Source organism: Haliotis asinina, chromosome 5 (genome assembly GCF_037392515.1).
Source record: "Haliotis asinina isolate JCU_RB_2024 chromosome 5, JCU_Hal_asi_v2, whole genome shotgun sequence".
Lineage (NCBI taxonomy): Eukaryota > Metazoa > Mollusca > Gastropoda > Lepetellida > Haliotidae > Haliotis > Haliotis asinina.
The window spans coordinates 49,641,029-49,655,431 of NC_090284.1; the positions used below are offsets into that span (position 1 = coordinate 49,641,029).

The 14,403-nt window shown below is 39.3% G+C and overlaps 1 protein-coding gene across 1 annotated transcript in view; it reads left to right on the plus strand.

The window, feature by feature from the left end:
- LOC137283900 (uncharacterized) overlaps positions 1-14,403 on the plus strand; it is a 45,252-nt gene that overhangs the window by 24,369 nt on the left and 6,480 nt on the right. Inside the window, exons 13-18 of the mRNA XM_067815576.1 lie at positions 157-224; positions 1,212-1,366; positions 4,019-4,148; positions 7,481-7,569; positions 9,970-10,070; positions 10,349-10,467. Coding sequence (XP_067671677.1) covers positions 157-224; positions 1,212-1,366; positions 4,019-4,148; positions 7,481-7,569; positions 9,970-10,070; positions 10,349-10,467 — 662 coding nt within the window. The remainder of the gene's footprint in view (positions 1-156; positions 225-1,211; positions 1,367-4,018; positions 4,149-7,480; positions 7,570-9,969; positions 10,071-10,348; positions 10,468-14,403) is intronic.

The window sequence follows — 14,403 nt, forward strand, 5'->3', positions numbered from 1 at the left end:
GATGAAGAAACCAATTCTCCTACGTAAAGCTGTAACAGTTACGTTTTCCTCACTATTTCTCCTTAATGTGTGAGTAACAAGCCAGTTACTGCCACTTGTGTGGACTGAACAACTTCCTTAACACATTTCTCTTATCTCTCTTCAATGTGTTTTCAGTGACGGGATTCAATCTCTGGGGAATCGTCATAGTCCTTGGATTAGTCAGCACATTATACACTGCGATGGTAGGAATGATTTTCCATAAATTTAAAATGTCTGAATGATTTCACAATGAAGTTAAACGCATATGGAGGAGCTACTTTGGGTACCATTCCCGCGAATATTTCAGTCAAAATATGGTCCGTGTATGTTTGAAAAACGTGACAATGTAACTAGCTAAGCTACTGATTCAGATACTGCAAATGTTTATAGACAAGTTCACATTGGAAATTGTCCCTTTAAAATATTTCCTCGCAGAACATGATGTCTATTTGAACGTAATGATATATATGAGTATGCTTATCAAACGTTGAGTAGTATGTTAATGGAATATGCCCTTGCGTTCGAACGTGAAAGCCATGGATTTCATCGCCCGGTGTAGATGTCATTCCACTAAATTATCACCTGTTTGAAAATATTGTCCACAAGTTCACTTTCCATAACACCTGCGACGATTCTGAATGACAAAAGCAAATCATCAGTTCACATTCCATGACACCTGCAGGAATTCGGGAAAAGAAAAATAGCTTAAAACTACGCTTGCCTGACACCTATTAGGACTCCTGCTCAGTCCTTCCCAATACACAATGCATGCAATATACAGGGTTTCTGAGATAACTGGTACACCATGCATGTCATCATCTCTGGGATATCTTGCATGTCAGCTGTGGTGTTTCCGAAAGTAGGGACCTAGAATCTTGTGTTTGTAGTGCGGTTTCTCTGTTCGTGGGTTCCAGTTACTGCTATAATACAGACTACACTGTCTACAAATGGTCACGCTTTGCTTTGAACCAACACAATGTATGCACTCCACAGGGATTCTGAGAGAAGAAAATGGTCCCTAGTACATCATGCATGTCAGATGTGGGGATTGCGAAATTAGGTACTTTGAATCCTGTGTTTATAAGCAGTGCTAATTTCCGGCTCCATACGTTCCACCGCTGTAATATAGATCACACTGTCAGCAAATGCTTTGTACACGATTACCCCATCTCATTTGTGCCTCTCTCCAGGGTGGTATGAAGGCTGTGCTCTGGGCGGACACTCTCCAAGCTGGCATCATTATCGTAGGCTGCATTGTCCTCGTTATCAAAGGCTCTGCAGCTGTTGGTGGATTCAGTGTCGCCTGGGCAATCGCCGAGAATAGATCCCGGATCAAGTTCGATGAGTATGTTGGAGTTGAATACTAATTACGTGTTAAATCATTAAACATATTCACAGCGAAGTATATTCCCATGGACTATAGGTTTAACCATTTCCTGTCAGTGTCGTATTAAACTAAACCTTTTGCTAAACCTTTTCTCTTCATCCAAGGGAGTATTTCTCAGTGTCTGAGCAATTTCGTATTTCGTGCTTGTTATCTATTAACGCTTGTCTCAGATCATAATAACGAAGTTCTTAATTTATCATTTAATTGTTTGATTAGAGAACATGACAAAATACTTTTCTAGGCCTCAGTTGCCTAGTGACTGCCTTGATAGTGCAAGGTCAGTAGTTAAATCCACAACCACCTCATACCGAAAGACGTCAAAAGGTACTTGCCGTTCGGAACGAAGGGGATAAAATAATGCCTGTTCTTCTCAGGATACTGTGCCTGAGTGGGGTCTCCACATGAAACTGTATCATGGTATCTCCATGGGTTAGCTTGTAAGACGGGCATACTTCTGGATACTTACACGAAACCACTAAGGCACACATGCATCTTGATCGCAACAGAAAATGAACTTTATTCTTCTCTTTGAGAGTCACACCACCTTAGTTGCCTGCTGACTGCACTTCATGAAAAGAAAGTTCCAATGTGGCAGTTGCCATAAGGATTTAGATGATGACCGTTCTTTAATACTGTGTCCGAGTAGGGTCTTCACATTAAACTGCAGCACTGCATCTCCGTGGGTTAGTTTAGAAGACCTTCATAATTCTGGATAGGTACATGTAACCACTTATGCACATACGCATCCTGATCGCAGCGTTAAACCCCTTTGCCCCCTCCGTTTCAGAATCACCTTCGATCCGACTACCACTTATTCGGTGTGGGGATGTCTGTTTGGATTTGGAACTTTTTGGATGGGTAGTTATGGAATCAACCAAGCGGAGGTCCAGCGGGCACTGTCTTGTTCAACTCTCAGAACAGCCCAGATGTTAGTTGAGCTGATGGTCTTTTAATCGATATCGCTTAGGTTCGGATCAACGGCAGGTTGAGTAGTATTCCGCAAAATAATATCAGTTTGCCGACTGAGGTAAAACCAGGGAGCATGGGCACAAAACCTCAGCAGAGAGAGACTACTCCGATTCACGATTCACAATGTTTTGTGTCATCGGTGTAATGACGTTGCGGAACAATGTCTTTGTCAGATCGCATATTTATTACTTTTAACGTTATCGCTGTATCCTAGGAGGCAGATCATAGCCCTGACACGGGACGTAGCATGCTATCATTGTAGTGCACATACATCATGTTTATGGTTACAGGTGAAAAGTATGTCTTGGCTAATATATTTACTACCTTCATTTTCCTCCCATGTACGTCATGGTGTGGTTTTCATACATCATGGCCCTGTCTACCCCACGAATGGAAATCGCGCGATGATAATTCATAATTTGGATGTCAAATATTAAAGGTCACATGCAACGTAAAACATAACTTTGCGGATTCTGATACCTTTCGGTATGCACTTACCGAAACATATCAAAAATGCCAATTCAACCTATTAAATTGAACAAAAAATTGCGATACAAGAAGCCCGTGAAATCAGAGTTCCAACGACTAATTCTCCCCTAGCGCTGGGAGAAAAAGTGGTTTCAACATCTATGCTGCTGTGCGCTCATCACGCATGCGCACTGAATAGGTTCGCGGAGCTTGAAACAGTGTGCCTGCCCGGAGTACGAGTTCGTGAGCAGTAGTCTGATGTTGGTTGTGTAGACAAACAAGTAAATAATCTACTCGTTACATAGAAAGAAAAAACATGTTGATTGTGATAAGCAGACTCTGTCATAGAGAAAACTCAAGACCTGGTTTATTGACTCCTATATGTCTGCCTGCCTGCCTGACAATATGCAATGCACAACTTCAATTACTGACCATTTGCAATTTGAAATTAACACGTATCGGGCTCATAAGCCATAAACAAAGAGCCGGCTCAGCGTATCGGCAAATGAACCGGTGGTCAATGACAAGGCGGCGTTACACATGAGTGCACACCCACCGGCTCTGACTGGGTTCGGTATCGAGGCTGCTTTGTTTCGAGGGAGGTAAACCCCAGCTCAAAATATGGCACTTTTGATTTGCGATTATACGCTTAAAAATTTTGTTTATTTGTTTTTTCCTCAACCAGCAATGCATAATATCATGAATAAGTGACAACTGTGTTCTAATTATGTCTGATTTTTTCGTTGCATGTGGCCTTTAAAAAATTACAAAGAAATGGTACAGTTATAAAAAACAAGATGTTTACTCGACCAAGGATGTATGGCAAGCTCTGACTCTACGTCACAAACATATATGTACACTTCTGAGCACAGTTCTTCTTTAAGACGGTCAAAGAAATGCCTTCAGAAAGAAAGATAGTAAAACAGTTTCCCGTTCAATGTTATTGTCATTACATCTGCGGCTTCCAAATGATTCATGTTATAATGCTCTTAATCAAATAAGTATGATTTGAAATTCGTCACCCGTTCCAAGTGCTGGAAATATCAGAGCTTCAGGTACCCTTATCCAAAACTACATATGGCCTTAACATATGGCCTGTAACATGTACTTGATATGGCATAAGTTAAATCAAACACATAAATATAATTAAAATCAGTTCCTTTTGGTTTTCAGAGCTCTCGGAATCAATGCAGTGGGCTACACGTTAGTTTATATCCTACTGGTGATGGTCGGTGTCATCATGTTCGCCTTCTACAGCGACTGTCACCCCGTCAGCTTCAACATTATCGACAAGGACGATCAGGTAGCAGATACGTCAAATACCAACGTATTACCTCTAGGGTCAACAATTCGGTAATACTAAAGTAATCCCTAGATCAATTCCCGTTGGTCGCCAGTTAAAAAGTTCCCACCTCTGCATTTCAAAACATTTTACCTATCATGTTTGCGCAAGGGAAAGGATAAGATTGGTATCTCATTTTGCTTTCAAATTGAAGCCATCGAGATCGACTCCCGCTTTACTCTCAACGTTTTGTTGCACATGGGGACAATCGTAAACACTTTTTGTCAAACATTTTACAAATGCCAGTCATTAATTACGTGCAGGAAACATTTTTGGACGTGAAAGCAATTTTAAAATCAATGGTTATTCCAGTATAGAAAGGATAGAATAACAAGTAATCCTAAAGTAAACATTTCCCGCAGAGGAGGATGCGCTATATGTCTCAAATCTGAAACATTTCTAAAAGAGCACATATTACCGAGAACAGCCTTTGAAGCTAATGCAGTAGAAATATATTATGGTGACAAAAGGAACATCATAGTAAATAGTAATTAGTATATACAACAATGGAACACCTACTCTGATTGATTATTTGAAAGATGTTGTGTCATCAAATTTCCATATTTAATTTGTGGTGATTTCAGCAGTCATAATGGATTGTGGGGCAGTGATAAATCAGATTTCAATGGATCAGTTGTTGAAGCATTTTTGAATGATGCTGATCTTGTTTTCCTTATTAACGGTAAAAATACTAGAATGGAAGCTGGAATTGGGACATATTCTCCTTTAGATCTATCTATGGTTTCCTCTTTGGCAAATAAGTGCAACTCGTATGTTTTCCAAGGTGATTCACTTGCTAGCGATCATTGAAATGCGGCCATAAAAATAATATACCCAAGCTGAAGTTTCAAAGGCCAGCTAGGTTGAATTTTCCTCACTGTGTGAAAAGCGTTTCATTTTGGTATAGATGTCTCCATTGATACTATTGATAAACAGATTGTTAAAATTGCGCAGGCATCTATTGGAATGTGTTCAGATAAACATCAAGCTCTAGACACCAAATCATGGTGGAATCAGGAATCTGAAAAGACCAAAAGAGTTAGAAAAGGCGCTTAGAAAAAGGTCATACATTACTTCCTTGCGATTTGGGTGAAGTGTGCAGAGTTCCAACGCATTGTTAGGAGTACCATACCTTCAACCGATTTGATCTAGGATAAAAAAAATTGATGATTGGCACACACACACACACACACACACACACACACACACACACACACACACACACACACACACACACACACACACACACACACACACACACACACACACGAACAAAAACAAAAAAAAACAAACAAAAAAACAAAACAAAAGGCCTAACAAAAGGTCTAAAAAACGTACAGGCTGGTAGAAGAGTTTAAGAGAACGTTCGTCAAGGATTTAAAAATGTGAAGGAAACCTATAAAGCTGAGTTTATGCCAGATATTTCTCCGGCTATGGCTGATGTTTCTTCAGATTTAACCACACCAATTACACATAATGAACTCAAAGGGCACTCCCAAAAGCCCACAACTCTTCTCTCGAAGCAGATAATTTGTGCTATGAGTTGTTTAAGCATATGCCTGATTCCACTCTTGAAATGATTCGTGAGCTTTTGAATAAGTACTGGCACACTGGATCTGTTCCCAAGGCTTCGAGACATACCATAATCATACCTGTACTAAAGTCACGTAAGGACCCATCACTATCGCACTATCGACAGCGGTATAGGCCAGTTTCTCTTATGTCTCATTTATGTCGAATTATGGAAAGAATGGTTGCCAGCCGCTTGCTTTAACATCTTGAGAAAAGCAAGGTTTTATCCAGAATCCAAACAAAGAGTGTTTAAAAGGTCGCCCATGCACTGACCATTATGTAAGATTACAGACAGAAACTCAAAAAGGAGTTGGCAACCAGCAGTACATGTTGTGTGTGTTTCCTGATATTGAAAAGGCACATGATGTCATCTGGCGAAAGGGTTTGCTTTTTCAATTACAAAAGCTTTGAATCAAGGATACGTGTTTAGATGGATGCAATCATTTCTCTCTGAAAGGATTATTCAGGTTCGTATTGGTTCAGATCTTTCTGGTATGCACATCATAGAAAGGAAAGTGTAATTATTCCAGGTTTGTTTAATATCATGATAAACGACTTTTTCATCGTTCTTGAGGCGATTGGATATCAGTTTAGAACGGAATGTAATAAAACGTCTTAGAGTTGGTTAATGTTTGGCTTTCAAATGGAGTTTCAAAGTATCCCATTCAAAATCAGTAGCGATGATGATCACTCGCTGGAACATTCCTTCAAAGATTGAGCCATCCCTTTGGAACCATAAGCTGGATGTTGGATCAGAATTCAAATTCCTAAGAGTGTATTTTGATCCATGACTTACATGGTCAAGATTTTATCTCTGTACCCATTGTAACAACATTCAGTAATCTATTGACATGAAGCTGATAAATCTTTCATATTATTGCTATATAAAGCACTTATCTTGTCGAGGATTGACTATGGATGGCAGCCATGTCTACATGCCTGCTCCTAAAAGTCGCCTCACCAAACGTGGTCACTTTCAGTCTAGAACTCTTAGAATTTGCACTTTAGCTTTTGTAACTACTCCAGTCTAATGTTCTGACATGTCCCAAATGTACACTATTGACAACTATCATTCAGTGACAGATGACTATGGGGAATATATCATGTGTGACTGTTCTCATTCTGATATTGGTCATATAAGTTTTAAACTGGACACAATTTGAATGCTAGATATAATTATCTCAAGCGATATTGTATGGGTACCAGCTCATGTTGGGTTGCCCGGTAATGAAACAGCGGATAATCTTACCAAGTGAGAACTTCTAAAGGATGAGAATTTGATTTCAGGCTTTGCCAAAGCGATTTGTATTGTGTCTTTGAGAAGTCGGTCTCCATTCAATTACTAAACTTGTGGGATGTTGGATCGACCGGAAGACATATATACATACTCTGTCTTTCAGTAACACAACGCCGTCGTAAGAGGCCTGTTGAAGCTGTTTTAACTTGGCTTCGTCCTTGTCACTGCGCACTTGCGCACTTGTTGTTCAACACCACCTATTGGAGCGCAGCCATTATATTAATATCAGACAAAATCTTAGAAGTACCGTGCTCGAGAAGAGATAAGTGGTTTAGTCACCCTTGCTGAAACATTGGGTCCCCACATCCTACACGGTTCAAGAGAGAGTACGTTATTGCTACTGATAAATGCAGCATATATGTCTATGTCATTAATACAAATGCATATTATGACGAATTTCTGGATTGAAATGGTCTGTCTGCAGCTGCTTCCTCTGATGGTGATGGACATCTTGGGAGATCTGCCAGGGCTGCCTGGACTGTTTATATCTGCCATACTGTGTGGAAGCCTCAGGTACATACTGTGTGATTGTCTGTGGTTCAGATTGTATGGGTGTCTCCGATATGTACTATGTGGAAGTCTCAGGTGCACACTGTGGGATTGTGGCACAGACTGTGTGCGTGTCTCCGATATATGCTGTGGGAGCCTCAGGTACACACCATGTGAGTTTTTCTGGTAAGGACCGTGTGAGTGTCTCTGGGACATACTATGTGAGTGTCACGTACACATTGTATGAGTGTCTCTGGTACAGACTGTGTGAGCTCCTCCGATATATACTGTGAGGAAATCACAAGAGCGTACTCTTGAGTCGCAAGTATAGACTGTGTGTTTTACGGCTCATACAGTGTAGGTAGTACAGTTACATGTAATGTCGATAAAAGTGGTCGTTTTACCACGGCTTTGTTTGTCGATTGTTGTATGTATTTCCTATTGCCCACGTTACTTCAATAATACGTCTATTTGAGACGTACCATCACTCAGAGGCGTTCCAGAAAATCCCAAAGCATACATGTTCATGTCTTTCTATTCCTCCCTTCACGAACAGCACGATATCTAGTGTCCTGAACGCGCTCGGCGTGGTGATCCCTGATGATGTTATCAAACCATTATGTTTGAAGCACCTGTCGGCAAAAGGAGAAATGAGACTGGTTAAGAGTACAGGTATTGTATAACTAATTAATTCTCAAATACATGCGGTCATGTTTGACATCATTTACTGAAATCCTCATCTTAACTGCATACATGAGCAGGTAAACATACTGTGGTCACAAAACGGCTCAAAGTGCATGAGATCCAAAGCATAACACCGAGATTGATTCATGTCTTGTCTGTTTTGTTTGATCGAAAAGTACTGACACAAATCTTTAATTTATTGATATATTCTGTATGTATGAGATATTTCTCTCATTTGTTTGCCCAGTGTTTCTTTGTGGACTTGTGGTCATCTGTACATCGTATTTCATCTCTCTGCTTGGTGCCATATTTCAGGTAAGTCTTTCACATTTTGAAATACACATTGTCTGTTATCCATTAAGAGGTGTTCAATCCAATGGATAATACACAGAATGAATACTGGGAGTAATGGTAACCATTCTCTACGAGAGTCACTGTTTCGTATCCAAATCAGAAACATTTTTGAATAGTAATAATTTGTGTTTCAGGGAGCGTTGAGCATTCTGCCTGTGTTACTTGGGCCAATGATTGGCATATTTTGTCTTGGAATGTTTTGCCCATGGGCGAATAAAAAGGTAAAAGTATTATTTCTATTGTCTGATGTATTGACCCTGCATGCTTGAAAATGATCAAACGTATAACGTGTATGTGCAAGATGATAATTCACAAATTACATGATTTTTCATGTGGTGTTGTTATCAGCAACTAGTTATAGTAACTAGATCCATTTTTATTTTGTTTTTATTTTGATATAAAAATAGATACACGAACAAACTGTGTTTCCAACTCCTAAGAAATAGTTTGTTAACATGTAATTCACTCATTTTGTATCACATATAGTTTCTTTAAAGGGCTGATAATTTGTTGTAAACTTTTCACTGACACGTTTCCTTTGTATCCCGCTGAACCCTGAAGGGAGCATTAAGTGGTTACTTCGTGGCAATCTTCGTCACAGGATGGTTTTCTTTTGGACGATTCGTTCATTCAACATCGTCGCATTCAACTGTCTTCTTCACTCACGGCTGCAACTGGAACGCTACCTTTACCTCTCATAACGTCACCATGACGTCACATGGTTCAGCGAACACGTCAAGCGTGATGTCAGAGTAAGTTTCTTTAAGATACATTCATCAACTAACTCCTCTGTTGGGAAAGTGGTCTATTAGCACACAAATACGCAAACATCTCATTAGATCCATCTCATTTGTATCATCCTGGTAAGACACTTGTAGTGACAGAGAAACCATGTTATCAACACTCAACAGATTAAGTCAGGTCATGTGTTTTTCATGGTAATTTTCATATATTTCGTTCGTTTTGTTGACTGTATGTTATACGTAATTGTTTTGATGGGCCTCCATCTAGAAGGTCTTGGGTTTGCATTAGTAATATGACTAGACGGCTGGTAAACTTGGGTGGCATTGTATGGCAATACTTACATTGTAGATGAGTGCCTAGAGATTCTTTGCAATTGATTAGTGGGTTCATAAGACAGACTTTTATGCTAAGGCCCTTGTTTTTGGATTAATGACACGATGGGGGCTGACTTTGACAAGTTCATTGTCTTCCACCGAATCGTAGTGCCCTCATCAGGTCTTCATTTTTTTTAAATTTCTTGGTATGGGAGGTGAAGGATTGCCTGTTTCGATTTCTGAAAGGTTTTCATAGTTTGTTTCCGTTTGTTGATTCACGAACGTTTGCCTGCACATGTTCTGTACATATGATGTATTGTGTTTACAGAGATCCATTTTCCCCGATGTATCGCCTGTCTTATCTCTACTACTCACTGGTTGCTACGGTGGTGGTCGGCGTTGTGGGGTCCATTGTCAGTTTATTGACAGGTACATGACATACAAATAGAAAGTGAAATTGTGATGCAAATATCACCTTGACAAAACGATTGCGTCCAAACTTTGTGCTGCGATTTCATTTTGGTACTATTTTCCAGGACATCACTTGTTGGTTTCAGAATTGTTCTTATGATAAGGAATCGTTAAAATTAGGAAGTCTGAGAGCTATCATGTAATGCTGCACATCCTTTGTTGTTTAATTGCAAAGATACTATCATATCAACAAAGTCATTTTTATATTACGCACTACATTATCCATTCTTCGATAGGTTCAGTGAAACCCGAGTCCTTAGATCCTCGTTTGATCTGTCCATTGTTTGACAAGCTCTTCCCCTTCTTACCGGAACGTGTTCTCAAACCCCTAAGATTTGGCATCGACCATGAAGGGGTGAGTATTGAAAATCTAGAACAATAACAACACTGCCTTTAAAATCATTTTGGTTTCATCTGCAAAGATGCAGACTATGTATAAATGACGTCTACTCAACAAATTACATAACATTTGTCATTTGCCTTTGAGCAGTTACAGACCGGTGGAGTTCCGTAGATCGATGCTCATGATTTCAGTCACTGGATTGCCGCAAACATTTAACGAATTATACCATCATATTCTGTAATGTATATTAATGGAGGAACGGTATCAGATTTTGTAGTAACATACTGACAAAGGTGTTTACATGAACTATTGGTCTCTTTAGAAATATAGAAAAGCAGCAGGACGTCATGGTCAAAATGAAGACGTCGACGAGATGAGGTTCATATCTTTACGTCATACTGCAGAGGACATGTGTGAACACGCTGAAGATCCAACTTGGAATAAAAGATTGTAGAAACTATAAGTGGAATATGGTATGGACTGAATTTAAGATAAAATCTGGAAAATACTCTGTTTCCATGAATGATCGCGTGTTGCGTCTCCAAGTTTCTCACTTGTTATTTATATGAAGATAATACTTCCATACATCTTGATAAACTTTCTTTTAAGATACAAACCTTACAACATTGCATATGCTGTTGAAAGTGCGAGTGTTAGTTTCGATCTTGAGATTGTGAGAATTAAAGTGACAAACAACGATCTGAAAGATGTATTTTTAAACCCACATTTTGTTTTGGTTGCAGTATATATGGTTGGTTACAGTTCCTTACTTGTCCAAAGGTTTACAGTTGGCCAAAGGATCAACAAAATGCGTTTGTTTCAGCTGGGAATTTTAGTGAACTCTGGTGGCGGACACATAGATAGTGTGACAGAAAAAACAAAATACTGTAGATACCTTGTTCATATACATATCAAATCTAAGTCAAAAATGAAGTCCTCCAATTTAGTTACACAGCATGGTAACAATGAGTTACTGGTTTCAGGTTGGCGAGGTCATTTCCGCTTTTTCTCCCTTACAGTTGAAAGGTTTCAGTACTTAGGATCTTCTTCATGGATGGCATTAACTGGATTATAATATACAAGGCAAAATATTATGTGTGTCAACTTTGTCTTTATTGTATACACCACGTTTCAGGACATTTTCTTTTCCATTGTCCCTTCTAAAAGCCTCTAAAGAACCTTGTAATATACCCGTCAACGCGCAGATATTGTGCAGATATTGTTGCAGCCTCTTGCGATGATTTGTTGGTGCGTACCCACTGCTCAGTGATGTAGTTTTACATTTTTGACGTGGTTAGGGAACCCCGTATTGAACTTAAGTTGTCCACTAACTGTTAACGTTAAACATTTAGTCTTAAAGTGCCGAATTCGTCAAAGAAGTAAAATTTTGCTGTCAATCAACTGTTTCTTGTCTCTTATTCCTTTTTCATACTTACACTCTATAAATTAACTCTAAAAGGGAAGAACCAACTTCCCTGATCCCGCCACCAGATAGAACTCGTAGCTTGAGCCCGAGCTGTATTTATGATGTCACATGCCATTTTTAATTTAAAGTGTAATTCCTGAATTCCGCCTCTGGGCCCATCACTGATAATTACTCAAGTAACTAATATAGTCTGTGTCCAAGTCTAGAATATCTTATTGTCTGGCAAAAAACCTTTTGGGGTCAAACAAGTGCCAATGTGGTGTAGGTTAATGTATTATTGAAAATTCTATCTTAGTTGTATTTCATTGATTTGTTTTTTGGGTCAGCGTTAGGACCAGTCCTATTCTCTTTGCATACCAACCGTTTTGCAACTGGGAAACATCATTTGGATCACCATCGCATTGGTGATGATACTTAGCTACAGAATTTGTTCCAATCAAATCCAGAACCACAACAGTTGCTGTCCAACTTCAGACTGTTGTCGTGACATAAAATATCGATGACGTCAAATGCTCCGAGGCTCAATAGTATAAAAACATAAACAATTCTGCTAGGCCAGTCTGGTAAACGCAGTAAGTGTGAAATGAACAACGTCTCTGTCGCTGATGTAGTTATTTCATTCTATTCCAGTTATTGTTGTCCAAGAAGATAGTGTTATGTTAAGTCTGTAAGTTTCAGTATAGTTTGGCAGAAGCTGGAAGGAAGTGTTGGGCATTAAATATTAAAAATTGTTGTCTAGTTATGGATTCGACCATGTATGTATTAATCAAAATGTAGGTTGTATTAACAGTTTTATTTCCACTTTTAAGGAAAGGTGTGTTGTGATCGATAACCAGTGTTTCCTCGAAAGCATATCCAGTTATCCAAACTTCAGTTATGTAAATCCGTCAAAAGTGAAATTAAAAAAGTGAAAGATTATGCCAAAAGATTATTATCGAGTCTGAATACCACCTCTGCTTAGAATGTAACTTTTATAATAATGTACGTCAGACCCTGCTCCCAAAGTATTTTTACCGTTCTCCATCTGTCCATAAATTTGTACAATCGTCGTCATCTACAAACGCTTCTCTTATTAATAATGTAGATAGCAGCTAAAAACCATTCACAGTTTCTTAATTGAATTGATGCAATGTGGTATCTTACGGCGCTTCGTCGTCTCATATGCATCATGTATGTATATGTATGTTGGGCCGGTACCCCCTTTACTGAAATAAACATAGTTACCTCATTCGGCACGACCGTTAAGGGCCATCATTATTGATCAAATGGTGAGTATCACTATGATTCTATGAATCACGTTGCCGAGATCTGCTATTTGTACTTACGTAATATTGGCAGACCCCGATCACTTTTTACCAAGGAAGCTGCTGAAATCTTGTGTCTTCAAGGATAGAATATTGCAATAGTCCTTTGGCTGGTTCGCCTGCGATCAGAAAACCAGAACCTTGTTTCAAGCTCACGGGACTTGGACAACGTTCCTTCTCTTCTGCGGCTGCTAAAATGTGGAATGATCTCCCTCACCACATCCGTTCTTATTCTGCTTATTCCAGATTCAGAGATCTCCTAAAAAGTCATCTCCTCCCAGAAGCTTTCTGTTGACTCAGTTGACAATTTGAGCACCTTGAGCTGGATATTTAGCCTGGTGCTATACGAATGCTGTATTATCATTGTTATTATTTTAAATAAACTGTCTGTGTTGTATATTCCTTTGTTGGAGTCTGATAATGCTATCACGAACGCCAGTAATCTATTACGCACTATCCCCAAACAAAAGCAGTGAACCACAGTCAACTATCCACTAAGATCCAGGGCACATGATGACAAACCTTTTCAACAGTTATGATAATACAAGTGTTATAATCAGATATCATTTATATATCATACATATCATTTATATCCGATACGTACAAGTAATGTGGCTACACTTGAAACGTAGTTTAATCAAGTTCATTGACAACAATATGGTCAGTAAGCCATGAAGTGTCTTGTGTTACACTTGGGTCGTAGGAGGTCTTTGGCCTTGACGTACACGTTTGAAAATCCCGTCCCAGAGACGTTTCATGGGGAAACGTCAAGGATGAGTGATTGCCATTACATGACATGGATGCTTTGCTGTTGGGCGGATTGAGTCACGATCTTGGCACGATGAACACGTGCATTAGCATATTGTCAGATGAAATATAGTCCAACGTACTGAGTAAATTGTATGGTGTTGACAGTATGAACTTGTATGAAGCCTGCCATCGACAGTATATACGCAGTTTGGCCAGTCATGGTGTTACCACCCCAAACCATCAAGGGTCCGTTCTCAAAACGATAATTACTCGTATGTGCGATGTTTAGAAGATGTTTATGAGAACGCTTATAAGGTTTTCTCATATATCGATTTCTCCGGTCATGGATGTTGAGAATTAACTTTGATTCAAAGGGAATCATAATTTATGATACGCCCAACGTTGATTACTCAGTATCTCAGAGCTGACGCTGCTTTTGATTGAGATAGGAGGCAGCACCATCAGGGA